General features: G+C 43.3%; 1 protein-coding gene across 2 annotated transcripts in view; it reads left to right on the top strand.

The window, feature by feature from the left end:
• The window catches only part of RFFL (ring finger and FYVE like domain containing E3 ubiquitin protein ligase), a 92,554-nt gene extending 87,520 nt beyond the window's left edge, over positions 1–5,034 (top strand). For both annotated transcript variants that reach the window (XM_073558939.1, XM_073558938.1), the window contains exon 7: positions 3,653–5,034. In XM_073558939.1, the coding sequence (XP_073415040.1) occupies positions 3,653–3,831 (179 nt within the window). In that variant the 3' untranslated portion in view covers positions 3,832–5,034. The remainder of the gene's footprint in view (positions 1–3,652) is intronic.
• The last annotated feature ends 14,980 nt before the right edge of the window (positions 5,035–20,014 follow it).

Raw genomic sequence — 20,014 nt, 5'->3', positions numbered from 1 at the left:
TCCTCAGCCTGGACCGCCTTTGAAAGTTTCCTCCCGTGCCGAGGCCAGGCTTGTCCGAAGAGTCAAGGCTAACCCAAGGACAACAAGGAAGGAGCTCCGGGAAGATCTCATGGCAGTGGGGACATTGGTTTCAGTCAATACCATAAGTAACGTACTCCACCGCAATGGTCTCCGTTCCAGACAAGCCCGTAAAGTACCTTTACTTTCAAAGCGTCATGTCAAGGCTCGTCTACAGTTTGCTCATGATCACTTGGAGGACTCTGAGACAGACTGGTTCAAGGTTCTCTGGTCTGATGAGACCAAGATCGAGATCTTTGGTGCCAACCACACACGTGACGTTTGGAGACTGGATGGCACTGCATGCGACCCCAAGAATACCATCCCTACAGTCAAGCATGGTGGTGGCAGCATCATGCTGTGGGGCTGTTTCTCAGCCAAGGGGCCTGGCCATCTGGTCCGCATCCATGGGAAGATGGATAGCACGGCCTACCTGGAGATTTTGGCCAAGAACCTCCGCTCCTCCATCAAGGATCTTAAGATGGGTCGTCATTTCATCTTCCAACAAGACAACGACCCAAAGCACACAGCCAAGAAAACCAAGGCCTGGTTCAAGAGGCAAAAAATCAAGGTGTTGGAGTGGCCTAGTCAGTCTCCTGACCTTAACCCAATTGAAAACTTGTGGAAGGAGCTCAAGATTAAAGTCCACATGAGACACCCAAAGAACCTAGATAACTTGGAGAAGATCTGCATGGAGGAGTGGGCCAAGATAACTCCAGAGACCTGTGCCGGCCTGATCAGGTCTTATAAAAGACGATTATTAGCTGTAATTGCAAACAAGGGTTATTCCACAAAATATTAAACCTAGGGGTTGAATAATAATTGACCCACACTTTTATGTTTAAAATTTATTAAAATTTAACTGAGCAACATAACTTTTTGGTTTGTAAGATTTATGCATCTGTTAATAAATCCTGCTCTTGTGTGAAGTTTGAAGGCTCTAACTTATTTGCATCTTATCAAACCTGCTAAATCTGCAGGGGGTTGAATACTACTTGTAGGCACTGTATCTACAAAGCAAACAGATGCCAGGGCCCCCTTCCCCAAGGTCCAGAGTCAGTGAAACAGAACAATATCAGTAGTGTCCTTACTAAGAAACATGCAGTGAGATTAGACCCAACTCCCCCATATGTCACTGTTATATATTCACACAGTGTCCTGGAGCAGGACAACAGGAGGTCTGTTACGGAGACTTCGCTGTGCTAAAGCAAGTTTCTGCATCTGCCATGAGGCGGGATCTTGACTCAGACTGTTGTCTTGCTTTAGCATACCCACGTGTAACCGGTTGAGATTGCACAGGCTAACGTCAATCCACTGGTTATTGTATGACGCATCAACTTGGCCATATTGTTTAAATAATGTATTGTGGTTGCAGATTCTACGCCCCTGGCACAGACTGTTACAAATAAACCTATGGGCACATTTAATCGTCACCTACTTCCAGCACATTACTGTCACTTGCTTATGTATGAGTGACATTTACAGTTTTCAAACCACCAATCAATGGCCGATTGGATGTCCATTAGTACAATTATTGCACATACAGTGGCTTGCAAAAGTATTCACCCCATTTTACGTGTTTTGCTACCTCACAACCTGGAATTTCACTTTTTAGAGAGAGTTTGCATCAGTTCATGTAAATAACATGCCTACAACTGTGAACATTTGGTTTTCTTTTTATTGTGAAGGAAAACAACAAATAGGACAAAATAACTGACAACTTCACTGGGCATAACTATTCACCACCTAAAGTCAGTACTTTGTGGTGCCTCCTTTTGCGGCAATTACAGCTGTAAGTTGCTTTAGTTAAGTCTCTGTGCTTTTCACATCTTACACTGGGATTTTTGGTCATTCCTCAAGGCAAAACTGTTCCAGCTCCTTCAAGTTAGACGGTTTCCTCTGGTGAACAGTGATCTTTAAGTCTGACCACAGATTCTCAATTTGATTGAGATTTGGGCTTTGAGTGGGCCACTCCAGTGGTTTAAGGGGGAACGTGTAAATCTTTTGGAGTGTTGCTTTAGCAGTATGCTTTGGGTCATTGTCTTGTTGGAAGGTGAACCGCCGCCCCAGTCTAAAATCATTGACTGACTGGAACCGATTTTGCTCATGAATATCCTTGTATTTCGCACCATCCATCTTCCCCTCAACTAAGACCATTTTCCCTATCCCTGCTGCCAAAAAACATCCCCACAGCATGATATTGCCACCACATTTCATTGTGGGAATGGTATTCTTGGGGTAATGATGTGTTGGTTTGGTGCCAGACATCTCATTTATCTTGATGGCTAAAAAGTTCAATTTTGGTCTCATCTGACCACAGCAGCTTCCTCCATACATTTGGGGAGTCTCCTCATGTATTTTGGCAAACTGAAAATGAGCCTTACAATTTTTGTGTAAGTAAAGGCTTTTTTTTCTTCCCTTCCATAAAGACCACCTGTATTGAGTGTTCAGCTTATTTTGGTCATATGGACTGATTCTGAAGCTCCTTCAGGGTCACCTTTAGTCTTTGAACTGCTTCCGTGAATATTTGCTTCCTTGCCCAGGCTGAGAGTTTTGGTGGGCAGCCCTCTCTTGGCAGGTTTATTGTATTACTGTGTTCTTTCCACTTGATAATGGATTTGATGGTGCTTTGGGGGATCATCAGAGTGGTTTTATATAGATATATACCGTATATAAAATGGATTTGATGGTGCTTTGGGGGATCATCAGAGTGGTTTTATATAGATATATACCGTATATAACCCAACTCTGACTTTGTCCCTGACTTGTTGCTTGGTTAGTGGGGCCTCTTGCTTAATGGTTTTGCAGCCAATGTGGCTTATCTAGAAAAGGTAAAGTGTATATACTGTCAGACCATGTGACACTTAGATTGCACACAGGTGGATGTCCTGTCACTGAGCATGACTTATGAAGGTAATTGCTTGCACCAGAAATTTTTCATTGCAAAAAAAGGTGAATACATATGCACATGTCAATGTTTAGTTATTTGATCCCATAGTTAATTTATGCCTATATTTTTCTCACTTTACTTCACCAACTTTAGTGCTAAGGCATCACACACAACTCTGATTACAAAAATATAACACCGGTTGTAATGTAACAAAATGGGTAAAAAAAACAAGAGGGTGAATACCTTCACAAGCCACTGTATGTTGCTTGCTAATCCATTTTGCCTTTGACTGAAAGCTGTCAATCAGTGGGGGTGGGCTTGGTTGGCCTTTCAGCTCATGAATGTTGAGGCCTCCACAATATTTGGACATAATTGGGGGGACTCCTTCAGCACAAAAACTCCACCTGAAGGTTACATTCCCCCCCCCAAAAAAAAAATACAGAACAGGACAGGCACACACGGCAGACAGCATCACTGCCAATGCCTTATACTAGTATCATAAAAGGCTGATAAAGATGGAGACACATACCCCTTATATTATCTACTCTGTAGTTGTAGTGCAGCCTATTATTGTATGGACCATATTTTAGTTTAGCTCTTTTTCTGATTATGGGACTCAAATCTGTATCATGTGATAATTCTGTGTTCTCGATGATCTTTTTTTCCTTTCGTAGTAAAGTAATGATGACTCTGCTTGTATTTCAGGCAAGGGCGGCCCTTCCGCTGATGAAAACCTATGCAAGGTCTGCATGGACTCCCCCATCGACTGTGTACTTCTAGAATGTGGTCACATGGTGACCTGCACAAAGTGCGGCATGCGTATGAGTGAATGCCCCATCTGTCGACAGTATGTAGTCAGGGCTGTCCACGTCTTCCGATCTTGACTCAGAAGAACCAGGCTGAGTTATAATATATGCAATATCAAATACTGGACGAAACCAGAGTTAATAAAGTCCCAGCATATGTGGAAACCTCATTTTAGAATGTATTCCCCCCTCTTGAATCTGTTTGGCACATGTGCCTGTGTGCGCTGATCAACAATTACGGTACTAGTTAAATATGCAACTCCGATTTTGACCAGATCAATAGTTAGTGCCTTGACACGATTGCCTTAGTTACTTTGCTGTTGGCTGAGCTTTTGTACAGAGAAGAGTGTAGGTTTTATTGCTAAAATTGAAAAAAAATATATTTTTGATAGCCCGGATTTTGCTATAAACTGTAGCATGAAGAATGGACACTTGTGATGACGTTTGTGGATACAAGAAGTTACCAAAGCGGAATGTTTCTTTGCAGCTGTACGGAATCTGGCCCAGTCGGACTTTCCTTCTAATTAGGAGAGTAATCGCGGATAAGAGTCTAAATCTCTTACTTCTTTTTACCTTGTCTTTGCTCTGCAGGATGAGATATGCCCTACATGCTGAAGTGTACTTTTTCGTAATTGTGAAGCCAAGAATACTTACCACTTGTGGTGCTTTATATCAGTTCCCGGTATTTATCCAAAAGGAGTGCATCAAACGCTATACAGCGGAAAGGCCTTCCATACCGTGGACTCGTGAATCCTACCCTTCCTGCCTTTATATGCTGCTTTATCTGTAATGTTCAAGAAGCACAAACCTAGGAGAAAACTAATCTTAAACTCGTCTGATGTTTTAATATGTTTAGAATTGATCATTTTGTGACTACATTTTAACACCGCCGATTTGCAGAAGCAGTAACGTGCCTTTACAAGTAAGTCAACACTGTTGGCATCACTATGTGTAATCACCACCGGCCTTAGTCTCCTTTTTGTGATGAAGCCAAAAGCAAGGTAATGGGAGGACTGTATTAACCAGTTCCTATACATCACATGGCAGTCTTATGTCATTAAAGCTCATATTGAGTGTTCTGTTCTCAAAGTATGGGTATTTTGTTCTTTTGTAGGGCACAACCGAATCTTACATTTTATTGCAAGCATTGATTTCATACAATTGATTGATTTTTATACAAGAGCTGTAGAGATGTAAGTCCTGATTCAAATGACTTTTCATTTTCTGTCTTGTAAGATTTATTGCAATTTTTTGCTTCAAAATAGTAAAAATTCAAAGTTGCTCTTTTTTCTTTGACTGTTTAGGCAAGAAGTAGTATGATCCTCTAAAAGTGTCACATGTTCTCCACATGTTTGTTTCCTCCAAAGACATACTGAGAGGGAATTTAGATTGTGAGCTCCAATGGGGACAGCGATAATAGTCTGAAAAGTTCTGCAGCGCTATATAAGCAATGCCTAATAGTGATTTAATGATGCGCGAGCATTCTTTGGTGGTATCCACGTATCGCGAGGGCTCAAGAAATAGGTTTCAGTCCCCGTGGCTGCATGATTTGCAACTGTTAGACAGCCGCTACACATGCAGAGACTGCCTGTTTGTTAGGCAATCCCCGCAGTCGTGAATCATACAGTTGCAGAGACTAACATATTACTTGAGCCTCTGCAATACTCTGATACCATCCGAGCGCGCTAGCTCATCACTGAAATAATAAACAGACTGCGCTAATATTACATTTTGAACTCCACTAGGCTACTGGAATACAGTTGGGAAGTAGCAAATTATTTTGGGAAAAATATGAATAAGGAAAATCACGCCCAATATGCCAAACAAAAGGGAAAAAAAACAACGTGAAGCATAAAGTTAACTTAAAAAAAAAAAAAAAAAAAAGGCGGACAAGAAATAAGTGCAAACCTAAAAGCCAATATTAAAAACATTTACGCCAGAAAAAATGTCGCAAAGGTGAATCGGGGCCTTACACTTAAATACATTAGGCTGCCTAGGGCCATGGTGCAGCATTTGTCACCAGTATTGGGTAGGACAATAGACCTCATGGCTAAACAATGTCATTTGTACTTGGAATTGTTATCAGAGATGTGCCAGAGACTTTGATGTTGTCAGTGATACTCATTGAAAGGGCTATACAGCGTAACTGGACTAATGTGTGCATTCTTTGTTATGCCTCCCACAACATAAATGTAATCTCTCTGATCCATCCCCAAACTGTTAAGATAGGTCATCTATACTTTTATTTATGAAACGTTACTGTCTGATTGAAAAATCTGTTTTAATTTTGTGCAAATTAGGATTTGGTGCTCTGGGCATTTCAAAGCACTTCCCAAGCCTCTGGCTCCATCCCTGCCCATCCCCACCTTCCTCAGTTTTATGTACAGCTCATTGGAAGTGTCAATAAGCCAGTGAGCTCTAGGTCAAGCAGAGGAAGGTGCGGAAAACAGCCAGGGAAGTAGCAGCTTGGGAAATACTTTGTCCCGCCCAGAGCACTAAAGCCTCATTTGTATATTAGTTAAAACAGCCATTTTCTAATCAGGGAGCAACAGATAGCATAAGAAAGAGGTATTTGTGAGATTTACCGTTCAAAGAGCAACATGACCATAGTAAAGGTTTCAAGGGTGGACTGTTCTGACAGATTCCCTTTAAAACAAATCTGTCATCATGACCGCCCTTAACTACGGTGATCGTCAAATGAAAACACAGATTACATGTGTACTTTTTTGTGTTTCAACTCCCTCGCACTAAGCTGGCAAAAAGTCTGGTCTCCCATTTTTATATCTCTAAAGCTCTGACGTGCAGTACAAAAGACTTCAAGGTTAATCATCAACATACAAAGCACTGACCGTGAGCTAAGAAATCCAAAATACATCCAGTATATTACGGCAGTTCATGATGACCCATTCATATCATAATTGCACTTCAGGCTGTGCGGTAATTTTGCATAGAACTTGTTTCTTCTTTGTTGTTTTTTTTTTTTTAAATAAAGTTGTGATTTGTCAAGAATATGTAGTCTTTATTTCCTCAATAAGAACCTATACATAACCCCTTTGCGACAGAGCATATTTTGACTTTTATGACCAAGCCTCATTTTTCACTTTGTGGTATTAACTCTGAAATGCTTCTTTATATCCCATGGATTCCGAGCTTGTTTTTTCGTGACGCATTGTATTTTGTTAGAAGACAAAATAGATTTACATTTTCCACTATGAAAATATCTGAAATTTGACAAACATATCTATTTGCCACTTTCACACTTTGAATGTATACAACCTTAATCTAAATAGTCACACCGCACAAAATAGTTAAAGGAGATACCCAGAACATTAAAAAAAAATAAAATGGGCCTAAGCACTAACAGGAATGTAGTTAACTGAACCGACTACCTTGACTTGTACCTGGCGCCAGTCATTGACCTCTCCTGCCAGAGATTTAGCTGTTCAAGGTTAACACTGTCTCTTCCGATTAACAAGGCGGGACTACTGGTGTCATGCTGATTGACAGCTGGTTCCCCCAGTTAGGCAGCAGGGAGCTGGCTGTCAATCAGCATGACACCAGTTGTCCTGCCTTGTCAACAGGAAGAGAAATAGCCGCTCAGTTAACATGACATCAGCCGATGTCTGTGACCTGGCGGAGAATGGCTCCAGGCAAAACAGGCTCGTTGGTAAAGACTTACCTGCCTGTTAGTGCTTAGGCACTTTTTTTTTATCAAAATTCTGTACATCTCCTTTTTAAGTCTACCTCGGCATCATTTTTCAACCATCCTATTTTGTTAGGATGTTGGAGAGTTTAAAGTTTAGCGACAAAAATTTTCAAGGAACTTTACAAATCAAATTTTTAAACGGACTTACTCAGTTTTGAAAGACATCAGTGGCCTAAATGTCAGAAAACCCCCCCAAAGCAATATACATTTCTTTTTAAACAGTACCCCTCATTTGTTAACCCTTCAGGTGCTTCACAAGAATTAATGAAAAAAGTGATTGAATTTTAATTTTTTTGAACTAAAATATTTAGCTTCAAATGTTATCTTCACATGGGGGTAATACTAGAAAATTGAACCCAAACTGTTAAGCAAATTGTGGCAAACGTGGCGATATCCCATATGTAGTCGATAACCACGGTTTGGACACACAGCAGGGCTCAGAAGGGAAGGAGCGCTATTTGATTTTTGGAGTGCAGATTTGGCTGGAATAGACTGTGGACGCCATGTTACATTTACAGAATTATTGTGGTGCCAAAAAAGCAGAATCCACCCCCTTCAATTGAACCCAATTTGGATACTAAATCCCTTAAGAATTTCACATATGGGTGTGCTGAGCAGGTATTTAACCCATATGTGCTTCACAGAATTATGGTATATAGGATTGGACCTTGGAAACTACTTTTTTCTCCCAGTAAAATGTAAATTTGGCACTTCAAATTTTGGGGGTAACCATAAAACATGGACAACAAAATTTGTAAAGCAAATTTTTGTTGAGCTCGGTAAACGCCTGTTTGAACACAAAGATAATCCTTTCCTGAGCCCTGTTATCTTTTGGAATGCGGATTTTGTTTGACTAAAATGAGGGTGACATTTGCAGAGCCCCGGAAGTGCCAGATCAGTAATACACCCTGGACTAGGCGTGTAGTGAGTTTTATTTAACAGACATGTGCTTCACAGAATTATAACATTGAGCCGTGAAGATGAAAAACAAAACACATGCCCCACTAAAATGTGTTATTTGCAACAAATATTTCATTTTCACAAGAGATCATGAATCCAAAGGGAGTTTGTAGCTATATTCCGCGCTGCCGCTTTAGACAAATTCCAGGAGAATGCTGTATGATTGCAGTGGTTTTATTCTACGCGTTTCAGGGGTCTCATGCCCCCTTCATCAGGAAATACCACCGGAATTTGTCTAAAGCGGCAGCGCGGAATATAGCTACAAACTCCCTTTGGATTCATGATTTCTTTGGTCGCTGAAGACCTGTGGATCTGCAGCAGCCGCTACCTACACGCTCTTATCTCATCCTAACCAGGTGAGCATATTTCATGATATACTGTCTCTTGTAACGTGGGTAAGACCCTATTGCGCTTTTTTGTCTCCCCCTTTTTTTTTGCAATAATTTTCACAAGAGGGCATAGGAGCAAATGGACACCACAGATTATTACGCAATTTGTCATAAATGTGTTGATACTCAGTATTTCATTGGAAACTACGATTTGGCCACAAGGCAGGGCTCAGAAGGAAGGAATGCAAGTTTTCTGAAAAAACTTGTAGGTGCCTTTTGCAGAGACCTAAAGGTGCCAGAAGACCAGAACCTCCCCCCCCCACCCTACCTCCAAAGTGACCCCATTTTGTCAACAAGACCCCTTAATCAATACATCTATAGGTGAAGTGATTATTTTGGATTTCTTTTTCTAAATGCACACAGTGGTTGTTGTAGAGTGAAAATTACAAATATGCCAGCTTAGTGCCCAATACATTGTACCCAGCTTGTGCTTCTGGAGACGTGCACCCTATAAAATGTTCAGTGGATTCTTTCCGCTACAGCATTGCAAAACATGTGGACACTAACTGGTTTAGGCACACTGTGGGGCTCAGAGGGGAGGGGGCATTTGGATTTGGGAGAGCAGATTTCATGTTGAAGGTAGTGGTGTTGGAGCAACATTACTTTTCTAGAGCCTTTCTGCTACCAGTAACGTGGAAACCCACTATTTTTCCATTGATAGATGATGGACTGGGCATTTAATTTTTTGTGGGATGAGTTGAAGATTTTATTGGTGCCATTTCGAGGTACAGAACAATTTTTTTTTTGGTTTTGAGGCTTAGTTCGCATTTATACTATGCTTTATGCTGAGCATTTCCATCGAGGTTTCCCCAAAAAACTAGATTAAGAAACTTATAATGGAACCATCAACTATAATGAGGCAAGTGGAGACATTTTCATCTCGGTCTGGACTTTGATCCAATAGTGTCCCATCTTTTATAGCATTCGCACAACAACAGACCATCTCATGTTTTGTACGCTGCAAACATGGCTGCTGCCAGATCACAGGCTATACAGAGTCCACGGCGAAATCATTCACTGTAATAAGGCAGATGGAGACAATGTTTAGATGGAGCCCCCCATGTAAATGCTCAGTACACCTCATCCATTGTGTGGTATCAGTGATAAGACTTTTATTCTTTGGGTCAGTATAATTACAGCAACACCAGATTTATGATTTTTTTAATGGTTTGATACTATTGCACAAATCAATAATTTTGAACTTTTTTTCTTAAATTTATGTAGTCAAGATCCAATATATAAAAATATATACGGTAGGTTAAAGTTTTGTATTAACTTCTGAACATATCATGGTTCACACTTCCCTTTTCTAGTGCAAAGCTGAATCACAAATGGCTTACTTTGTTATATACTGCATATTTCCCATAAGGGATGGGGGCATTGCTCTAGAATCACTGCGTTGAGAAACGTGATGGTGTCTCCGCAGTTTTGGATGTTGATCTCCATGAGTTCATTCATCCTCATTTTTCACATACTTCATTGTTATGGCTGCACAATGTCACCAAAAAGTGTGGCCACTAACTATAAGCAAGCAATTTACACCAAATTTCTAATTTTAAATGGAAAAATGCTGTGGTTTGATACATCCCCCATCACAAATACATAGACCCTTGCAGTAATAATCTCCCCCCATATTCTAATAAATCAGCCCTCCCCACACTTCCAATTATAATTTTATACTCTCCCTTGCAGTGATCCACCCGTATTAAAATAATGAACCCCCCTCACCCTCGTTATGACATACCACACCCTGCATTAATCAGTCACCCTTTGGGAAGAGTCAGATGGCCGTATAACTCGAACAAGGGTCACAATAAATGCTGTCACGCTTGGGTCTGGAGAGCCGCTGGCCAGCCCGAGCATTGTGTTGCGATCCACGTCTGAGTTGTTCGGCCATCTGACTTTTCCTTTTATCGGGTTAAGTTGCATAATAATTGATCACCCCCCCCCCATAACCGTAACATAAGCCCCTGCAGTAATCATTCCCCTCCCCCTGGGGGTTATAATTACACACCTACTGTAGTATAGTAATGAAAGAATTATTCCCAAAAGTTATACCTCAGATATAGGACAACATGCTGATTGCTGGAGGTCTGACCACTTGAGGGCTTTGAAATACCATCCTCAGTAGTGCGGATTTGCACATACGCGTCGAGCATTGTCTATGTAGGATTGCTGAGGACAGTGCTTGGCTGTATGTCAGTCCTATAGACAATGAACGGAGCGGGAGGACTCTTACGAGCAATTCGTTCTAGTCATGATCAGGCTGCAAAGAACCACTTTCCAGATTGCTAGGGGTCCCAATGGTCAGAACCACAGCAATCGCTACCACTGTGAATAGTTTCATTTTTTTAGGATTAACCCTTTAATTACTCCCCACCACAGATTAAAAACCGCACAGTGTATGCATTTAACCAAAATCAATCACCCTATCTCCCATCCAAAAGGTCCAGAGCAGTCTTTCCACTTTGCCAAAATTAAATACAGCCAGTTCAGAGCTGCCACCAATGTGATGCAACCAGATGCACACAAACCTGTGGCCGACTGAAAGCAGCGCTCAACAACCTGAGTACTACTGTATAAGGCTGTTTTCAGATTTGCGGATGGCCAAGCTGCAGCGGACTGTGGACTTCCTCCGTGAAGCCCTGCCCACTGCCGCACTGCCTCCGTTCAGCTCCGCCTATGCCTGCATGCGGCTTGCACACCCATCTTTAACACTGGGTACGTAGGCCATGCAGATGCGTCCGCATGCGTCTTTGACACTGTGGTGACCTGCATAGAACGCAACATGTTGCATTTTGCTGCGATCACGACGCAAGCGGACGCATCCGCATGGCCTGTGTACCCAGTGTTAAAGATAGGTATGCAAGACGCAGGCAGACATAGGCAGAGCTGAACAGAGGAGGTGCAGCAGTGGGTGGAGCTTCAGGGAGGAACTATGCAGCCCTCCGCATCTCTGCCCAACGCTAGTGTGAAACTAGCCTAAGTGATCAGACTCACCTGGTGTCACAGCCACCCATGGACAAAGGCATCTCGTTACTCAAAAGCACAAAAGAGGTGTCCTGTCGCATAGCCGCATGTTAAAGATTGTGATATAGCTTCAGATTTATGTCTTTCTGGCCCTCTACGTTTAACCCCACCCTGCAGTACATCGCTCCTCTATACATAGCCATCTGTAGTACATCGCTCCTCAGCCCCTGTATATACAGCTTCTAGCTGCAGTACAAAAAAAAGTTTCTGCCAGCGGTAATGTAGATCGCTGCTCAAGCAGACTAGCGGCAAAACAGCTGTATAGCGGGCTACCAAACTCCGAACTGCATATGGCGAGTCCAATGCTTAGGCTGGTTTCACATTTGCGTTTTTTAGCGCTGGAAAAAAACGCATACCTGCGCATGCGTTTTTTCCCCTATATTTAACATGGGTGCGCATACCTGCGCGCTGGTAAGCGCATGTATGCGATTTTCATGCGCTGCGTTTTTTTGGGGTGTGCGTTGGTATTTTCCAGACGCAGCATGTTGCATTTTTTGGCCCTTGAAAAAAGCGCATGCGCACGTTTTGCGCTAAAAATGGCCATTATAGCCTATGGATGCGCATACGTGCGCACTGGCATGCGCAGGTATGCGTTTTTTTAGCGCTGCGTTTTTTTGGTGGTGTCCACTTGTTATCCTAGTTATAATCTTCTAAAATCAAAAAAAAAAAGTCTATATAAAGGAGGTGCCTGCCAAAGCTCTGCCACTACTACACTGACAGATTGAAGAGCAGACAGTCAACCAAGAACCCATTATATCAGCGAAGAATGTGAGTATATTACATTATATGCCTGTCCTTTTAAATTATGTATGTACTAATGATATTTATTATTTTTACATGCAGTATGTCTTCAGAATCAGAGTATTCCCCATCGCGGCAGGAATTGGCGCAAGCAGACCGTGAGGTGATTATTTTTGTGCATCTGGTAAGTATATCTGCTGCTTCTCCAAATCTCTTACGTTTTTTTCAACTTTTTTAAGACATCGTCATCATCCTCTTCTGTGGACGGGACTAGTGAGGGCGAAGAGCAGGAGCAGCGAAGCCAAGTCCCGGTGGTGATACGGAATGTAAGTATCAAATGATTTGTAATGTTGTTTATTTTTTATCTTCTATTTTTACTCTTTTTTATGTTTCTTTTTTTGTAACTTTTTATTCAATTTAAATTGGATTATTCTAATGAATGTGTTTTGTCTAGGTTCCACAACGAGATGAAGACGTGTACCTGGATAATGAGCAGCTCATCAGCCTGGTCCAGGAGCGTTCGCCGTTGTGGGACAGCCGTGACCGGCTGCACAAGGACATTGTGGTGACCCGGCGGCTATGGAATGAGGTGGCCGCAGCGTTGATGGATGGCTGGGACAGCGCCACAGCATCCTCCAAAAAGGCGTTTAGTGAGTATTTCCCTGCTCTGTATTGTGCCGCAGTGACTGTTGTCCTTGACGGCACTGTTGGGTTTCGTGCTAGGTGTATTCTAGCAGGAAACCCAACAGTGTCATCGGGGTCTACAGTGACTGCTTTGAGTATTGTATTGCTACATTGTGCCGCAGTGACTGTTGTCCTTGACGGCACTGTTGGGTTTCGTGCTAGGTGTATTCTAGCAGGAAACCCAACAGTGTCATCGGGGTCTACAGTCACTGCTTTGAGTATTGTATTGCTACATTGTGCCGCAGTGACTGTTGTCCTTGACGGCACTGTTGGGTTTCGCGCTAGGTGTATTCTAGCAGGAAACCCAACAGTGTCATCGGGGTCTACAGTCACTGCTTTGAGTATTGTATTGCTACATTGTGCCGCAGTGACTGTTGTCCTTGACGGCACTGTTTTTTTTTTTATCAACAGTGGACAAAGTCCGAACACGTTGGCGTTCGATCAAGGACCGCTTCAACAGTGATGTTCGTGCTGAGGGCCAGGTTCGCAGTGGATCTGCGTCAAGGACCAGAACTAGATACCGTCACTATAACGCGTTGCAGTTCCTAAGACCGGTCCTTGCCACGAGATCGTAAGTATTATAAATTTTGGGTTTTTATTTTTATTAATCTGTGTTTTTCTAATCCACAGCTGATGCTTCTTGTAAAGGCATGGTAGTAATGATTTTCCTTTCTTCAACAGCACCTGGAGCAGCACCCTGCAACCTGGCCCTGGAGCGGTCCTTCCTCGGACGTCCTCTGACCCGTCCCAGCCATCCGACAGCCAGGAAGCACCTTGCAGGTCAACCACACACACAGCTGGTGACCAGGAAGCTGGGCCATCCGGTGTTCCCCTGTCCCAGGTCTCTGCCACTGGTTATGCGTGCACTACCCGCCAGCGGCAGAGGGCCTTGGACAGGAATGTCTTGCCCGAGTTTATGCATTTGAGCGAGACATTTAATTCCAGCCTCAAGTCACTGTCCGACAGAGTTGAAAGCGGTTTTGCACTCATGGAACGTGGTTTTAACCACTTTGAACACCGCTTCAATTCTGTAGAACAGCGCCTTGACCGTCTGGAGGCCGACCTCAACAGACCAGCACACCATTTTTTTAGTAAGATTGAAAAGGGCATGGCGGAACACCTTAGTCCTGATCAACAGCTGAATGTGCTGCAGGCCTGCAACAATGCTTTCTTGCAGGCTATGCAGCATAATCGGTACGGTCAGCAGTCTGTGGTGTCCTTTCCACCTGTGCCACCATTGACTCGCTTCACCTCACTACCGACTTGTGCTGCATACCACTGCACGGACACCTCTATTCAAAGCCAGGACACCCACCGTTACACCACCACAAGTCTGAGTGCAGCTGGTCACTTCACCGACACCACCATGGCAAGCGCTGCTCCTGTCTGGAGCACCACCGCCACTCCCATGCATGCGTGGAGCTCAGCCACCACTAGGCAAACATGGAACAGCCCTGCCGCTACAACAACGTGTAGTAGCCCTGCCACCACCACTCTGCAAACCTGGACCATCACTGCCGCCACCAGTCCTCCTGCAAGGACGAGCACTGACAACGAAGAGCAGCAGCAGCAGCCACCTCAGCAGCAGCTCCAGCCACCTCAGCAGCAGCTCCAGCCACCTCAGCAGCAGCTCCAGCCACCTCAGCAGCAGCAGCCACCTCAGCAGCAGCTGCAGCCACCTCAGCAGCAGCTGCAACCACCTCAGCAGCAGCTGCAACCACCTCAGCAGCAGCTGCAACCACCTCAGCAGCAGCTGCAACCACCTCAGCAGCAGCTGCAACCACCTCAGCAGCAGCCGCCACCTCAGCAGCAGCCACACCTGCAGACGGGGGACCTACACTCAATATTTGCCCCTACTTCAAGGCGAAATCCATCAAGGCGGGCATTGGGCCAAAGTCGGTCCAGGCACACAAGCCTACGGCGACATGCCATTACAACTAATGTACCTGAACAGATTTCCTCTCCTCCAAGTGTTCCTAGTTTGATTCCCTTAACTGGACTACCTTCCCCCACAAGTTTTGTTGCCCCTTCCCCTCAAACACCGTCTTCAACAGCAAGTGTTGCATATTCCCTGCACACCCCCAAATTGAAACCATCTGCCCCCAAACGCCGGAAAAAATAATTTTTTGGTTTATTTTTGTGATAAAAAATAAATTTACATTTGTGGTTCACCATTACTAAGTTTCATTAATGTTGTTTGCGCCGCTCACACACACTGATGGGTAAATACATGTTAAAAACCAACCCAAGGCCTAGTATAGTCATATGTGAAATAACACGGACTAGTATAGTCATACCAAGGCCTAGTGTAATAACTCGAGTTTTACCAACTTGGATCTGGTTTCATGAAAAACAAACTGTTGAAACTTGTCTTAAAAATAAGTTTCTTTCTAGTTTCACCAGTTTGTTTTTTGTGAAACAAGATGCTAGTTGTTAAAAATCGAGTTATTACAGTAGGCCTTGGTATGACTATACTAGGCCGTGGTATTTCACATATGACTATACTAGTAGGCCCAAGGCCTACTATACTCATATTTGAAATACCACGGCCTAGTATAGTCATTCCAAGGCCTAGTGTAATAACTCTAGTTTTACCAACTAGAATCTGGTTTCATGAAAAACAAACTGTTGAAACTTATAAGTTTCTTTCTAGTTTCACCAGTTTGTTTTTTGTGAAACAAGATGCTAGTTGTTAAAAATCGAGTTATTACAGTAGGCCTTGGTATGACTATACTAGGCCGTGGTATTTCACATATGACTATACTAGTAGGCCCAAGGCCTACTATACTCATATTTGAAATACCACGGCCTAGTATAGTCATTCAAAGGCCTAGTGTAATAACTTGTAAGTTGGAATGGAGCAGATTACATTCATCCACTCAATGCTGACTTGTATTCCCCATGGACTTTCATTGGGGTTGGGTTTTGAGGGTTGTGTTTTGAGAAAATCACATACTTTGTTTTCAACTAGTTGCACAATTTTCTCTTGAAAAAAATGGTTTCCTGATTCATGGCCTGCAGCTTTGCTCGTTCCAATATATTTCACGCAGACTAGAAATGCTGCATTTTAACTCATATGTGTATTTACCTGCCCAGGTGTGTGAACATCAAAAAATTCAGTTATACATGGGAAGTTTTTTATTAAATTGGAGTTTCAAAAATATAGTGCACTCAGTAATGGTATCAAATAAGGTTTTTTATTACCATAAACAAACAAAAACATTACACCATTTCATCTTGCCAGTGCACCCGTCCTACATCAGAAATAAAGTAGGCCGCAAATTGGTCCCTCATTTGGCCAACTTCAACGGATGACCTGAGAGTGTGCTGAGTGAATTCAGGCAATGGGTTAGGAGCATCATCGTCCAGTTCAAAGGTCGGGTGCTCTTTAGCCATCACAAAGTTATGTAGAACCACACAGGCCTTCACCACCTCATCGACTGTTTCAAGTTTAAGATTAATGGCCGTGCCCAGAATTCGCCATCTGGAAACAAGAATCCCAAAAGCACACTCGACAGTTCTTCTGGCCCTGGTCAGCCTGTAATTAAATATTTTTTTGGTGTGGTCCAAGTCCCGGCTGGAGTAGGGTTTCAGTAAGTTTCCGCACATTTGAAAAGCCTCATCGCCAACCATTACAAAGGGCAGTGGCGGAGCTTCGGTGTGAGGAAGAGGCCGTGGCATAGGGAAATTAAATTGGTTGCCATACAACCTCCGGCCCATGTCTGAGTTTTTAAAAGCCTGTGAGTCATTACCACGGCCAAATGCTCCAATGTCCACTGCTACAAACATACATCCGGCATCCGCAATCGCAATGAGTACTATTGAAAAGTACTTTTTGTAATTATAGTACTCAGATCCCGTTCTTTGGGGTTTGATGATCCGTATGTGTTTACCATCAACAGCTCCCAAACAGTTGGGAAAATTGCATACTGTCCAGAATTTGTCAGCAATTTCCATCCACTTTTCAGCGGTGGGCAGGGGCATAAATTCTGGGCAAAGAACATTCCAGAGAGCCCGGCAGGTGTCAGCAACAATTCCAGACAAGGTAGAGATTCCAATACGGTACTGGAAGTGTAGTGAAGATAGGGTTTCTCCAGTCGCCAGGAATCTGTGAACAGACAAAGAAGTAAAATTAATATTTATGTATATTATTTTAAAAAACTATAAAATAAAATATTAGTACATTCACGAAAACTAATTACCCACGGTTTTGAATACTAAATTTAAAAAAAAACCATCAGACCGCACCCCTTGGTTTTTAAAACATACCGTAATGTCACCAGTAGCCGTTCCTCAGGAGGAATCGCACGACGGAGCTGTGTGTCCTGTCTCCGGATGGATTGTTGGACACGAGCAAGCAAATCCATGAAACTTTCGTGGGACATCCTGATATAATCTGTAAATTTCTCCGGGTTTGCCTGTAGCTCGCTGTAGAGGGTGTGGTATGCCCCACGGCTCTCCCGGAGTTCAACAATCGGATGTATCCACATACGCCGCCGTCTTCGCTGCCTCTCTCTCTTCCTTTGTTCATGGCAAGCAACTGCATACGCCTGAGCCATCGCGATGTCCAAATCCAAGTTGAAGTGAAAACTCTTCCAGCGCAGATCCATGGTCACGAGAAGAATCAAGCAAATGTGAAGAATACTGTAGACAGGGTCTATATATTAACATACCACACCCACAATGAAGTCCCATTGGTCTTGTGTGTTGTTGAATGGTTGTTTTTTCATTTTTGTGGGGTTTTTCCAAAATCTGTAAAAAAACGCAAACGCACAAAAAACGCATACAAACGCGCAAAAACGCTGCGTTTTTTTCCTGCATGCGCATAAAAATGCTTGAAAAAAACGCAGCGTTTGTATGCATTTGTATGCGTTTTTTTAATGCGTTTTTTTGCGGGAAAAACGCGCTGCCAAAAAAAGCAAGTGTGAAACTAGCCTTAGCGCGCAGCCGGGCACATGTGAACAGAGCTGGTGGCTGTCGAGTTTTGATCAGTTTTCTCCTGATGGTGGAGACATCTGTCAATCACCTTGTGTATAGCAGCTTTACTCCCGGTGCAGTACAGGTGGTGTGTCACTCACACATGCCTCATTAATTATGGATGAAACCTGGCCATTAGCAGCCACAATTCAGCACCTACTGTCCATGCGAATATAAGATGGCAGGCAGTGACCTGCACTTACCCACCCCTGCTGGTTTACTGCTCCTGGTGACAGCTGCACCAGCCTCTCTGTAGGCAGATGGGTGGCATGTACTCACGCTAGCTCCCAGACTCAGCTGCAGCTCCTACATCTGTGTCCAGAGGACCTAAACTAGGTTGGCTTCCCCTTTTCCAGTTACAACAGCCTGAACTCTTCCAGGAGGGCAATCTATAAGATTTTGGATTGTTTCTATAGAAATTCATGCACCTTCAGTGAGGTCCTGATATATTACACCAGACAGTCCGGCTCACATCTGCAGTTCCAAATGATCCCAAAAGATATTTGACAATCTTAAGGGAACCTGTCATGTCCTTTTTAGCATGTAAAGTGTCCCCAGTGCATTGTTAGTGATGTAATATGCATCACTAACACTTTTAACTAAAAATGGTGCTGTAATCATGTGCAAGAAGCACTTTATATTGCACCTGCTGATTTAGTCATAGAGATGTGCTTCATTTCATTTAGTCAGTGTTGTTGCCGCCAGCGCAATTTGAATGATGTTCCTGGGGTGGTGCAGACGTCACTCAAGTCAGCTTTGAAAAATCCCGCGCTTGATCAGTGTTGATTGGGGAGCCGGACATGCACAGTGACGAGCGGCAAGGGCCAGACAGTAAAGCTGGGTACTACACCCAACTTCAGGGGAGCCGCTCGTCACTGGCAAGCGTGGCTCCACAATCAACTGCGCAAGCGCCGGATTTTTCGGATTTGAGCGACGTTGGCGCATCCCTGGAAACATTCAAATTGCGCTGACAGCGACAACCGTGACTAAATAAAATGAAGCACACCCTTATGACAATCAGCAGGTGCGATCTAACTATATAAAGTGCTTTTTGCACATGATTACAGCACAGTTTTTAATGAAAAAAAAATCAAAACAAACATGCTAGCGATGCACAATCCATCACTAACAATGCACTGTTTACATGCTAAAAAGGACATGACGGGTTCCCTTTAAGGCTATGTGCACACATTGAGGATTTTGATGCATATTCACAGCGTTTTCAGGCACGTGGATTTACACAGCCAATGCTTGTCAATGATAAATGAAGAATTGCTGTGCACATGCTGCAGAAAAATGCAGGCAGATTTGCAGCGGTTATTTTCCGCAGCATGTTAATTCTTTTGGCGGATCCACAGCAGTGTTTTTAGGTCTGGTCTCTCTCTCTTCCTCCCTCCCAAAAGCACAAGGGATCGAATCCATTCCCAATACCACCTAAAAAAGCCGCACTACAAAAATGCATTACAATCCGCAAGCATTTTCTGCCAAGAGATGCAGATTCTGTGCAGAAAATTCTGCAGGCTAATCTGCAACGTGTGCACATACCCTAAAGGGGTAATCCAGTACACACACACACCAGAGATTCTCTGAGAATTGGATTAAAATATTTGAATCATAGAATCGTAGAGTTGGAAGGGACCTCCTGGGCCATCTGGTCCAACCCCCTGCTCAAAGCAGGATTCGCTAAATCATCCCAGTCAGATGTCTGTCCAGCCTCTGTTTGAAGACTTCCCTTGAAGGAGAACTCACCACTTCTCGTGGCAGCCTGTTCCAC

Source organism: Dendrobates tinctorius, unplaced genomic scaffold (genome assembly GCF_039654945.1).
Source record: "Dendrobates tinctorius isolate UK_male_01 unplaced genomic scaffold, ASM3965494v1 ptg000263l, whole genome shotgun sequence".
Classification (NCBI taxonomy): domain Eukaryota; kingdom Metazoa; phylum Chordata; class Amphibia; order Anura; family Dendrobatidae; genus Dendrobates; species Dendrobates tinctorius.
The sequence above is the reverse complement of the archived record's forward strand: the minus strand, read 5'-3'. Positions and strand labels throughout refer to the sequence as shown.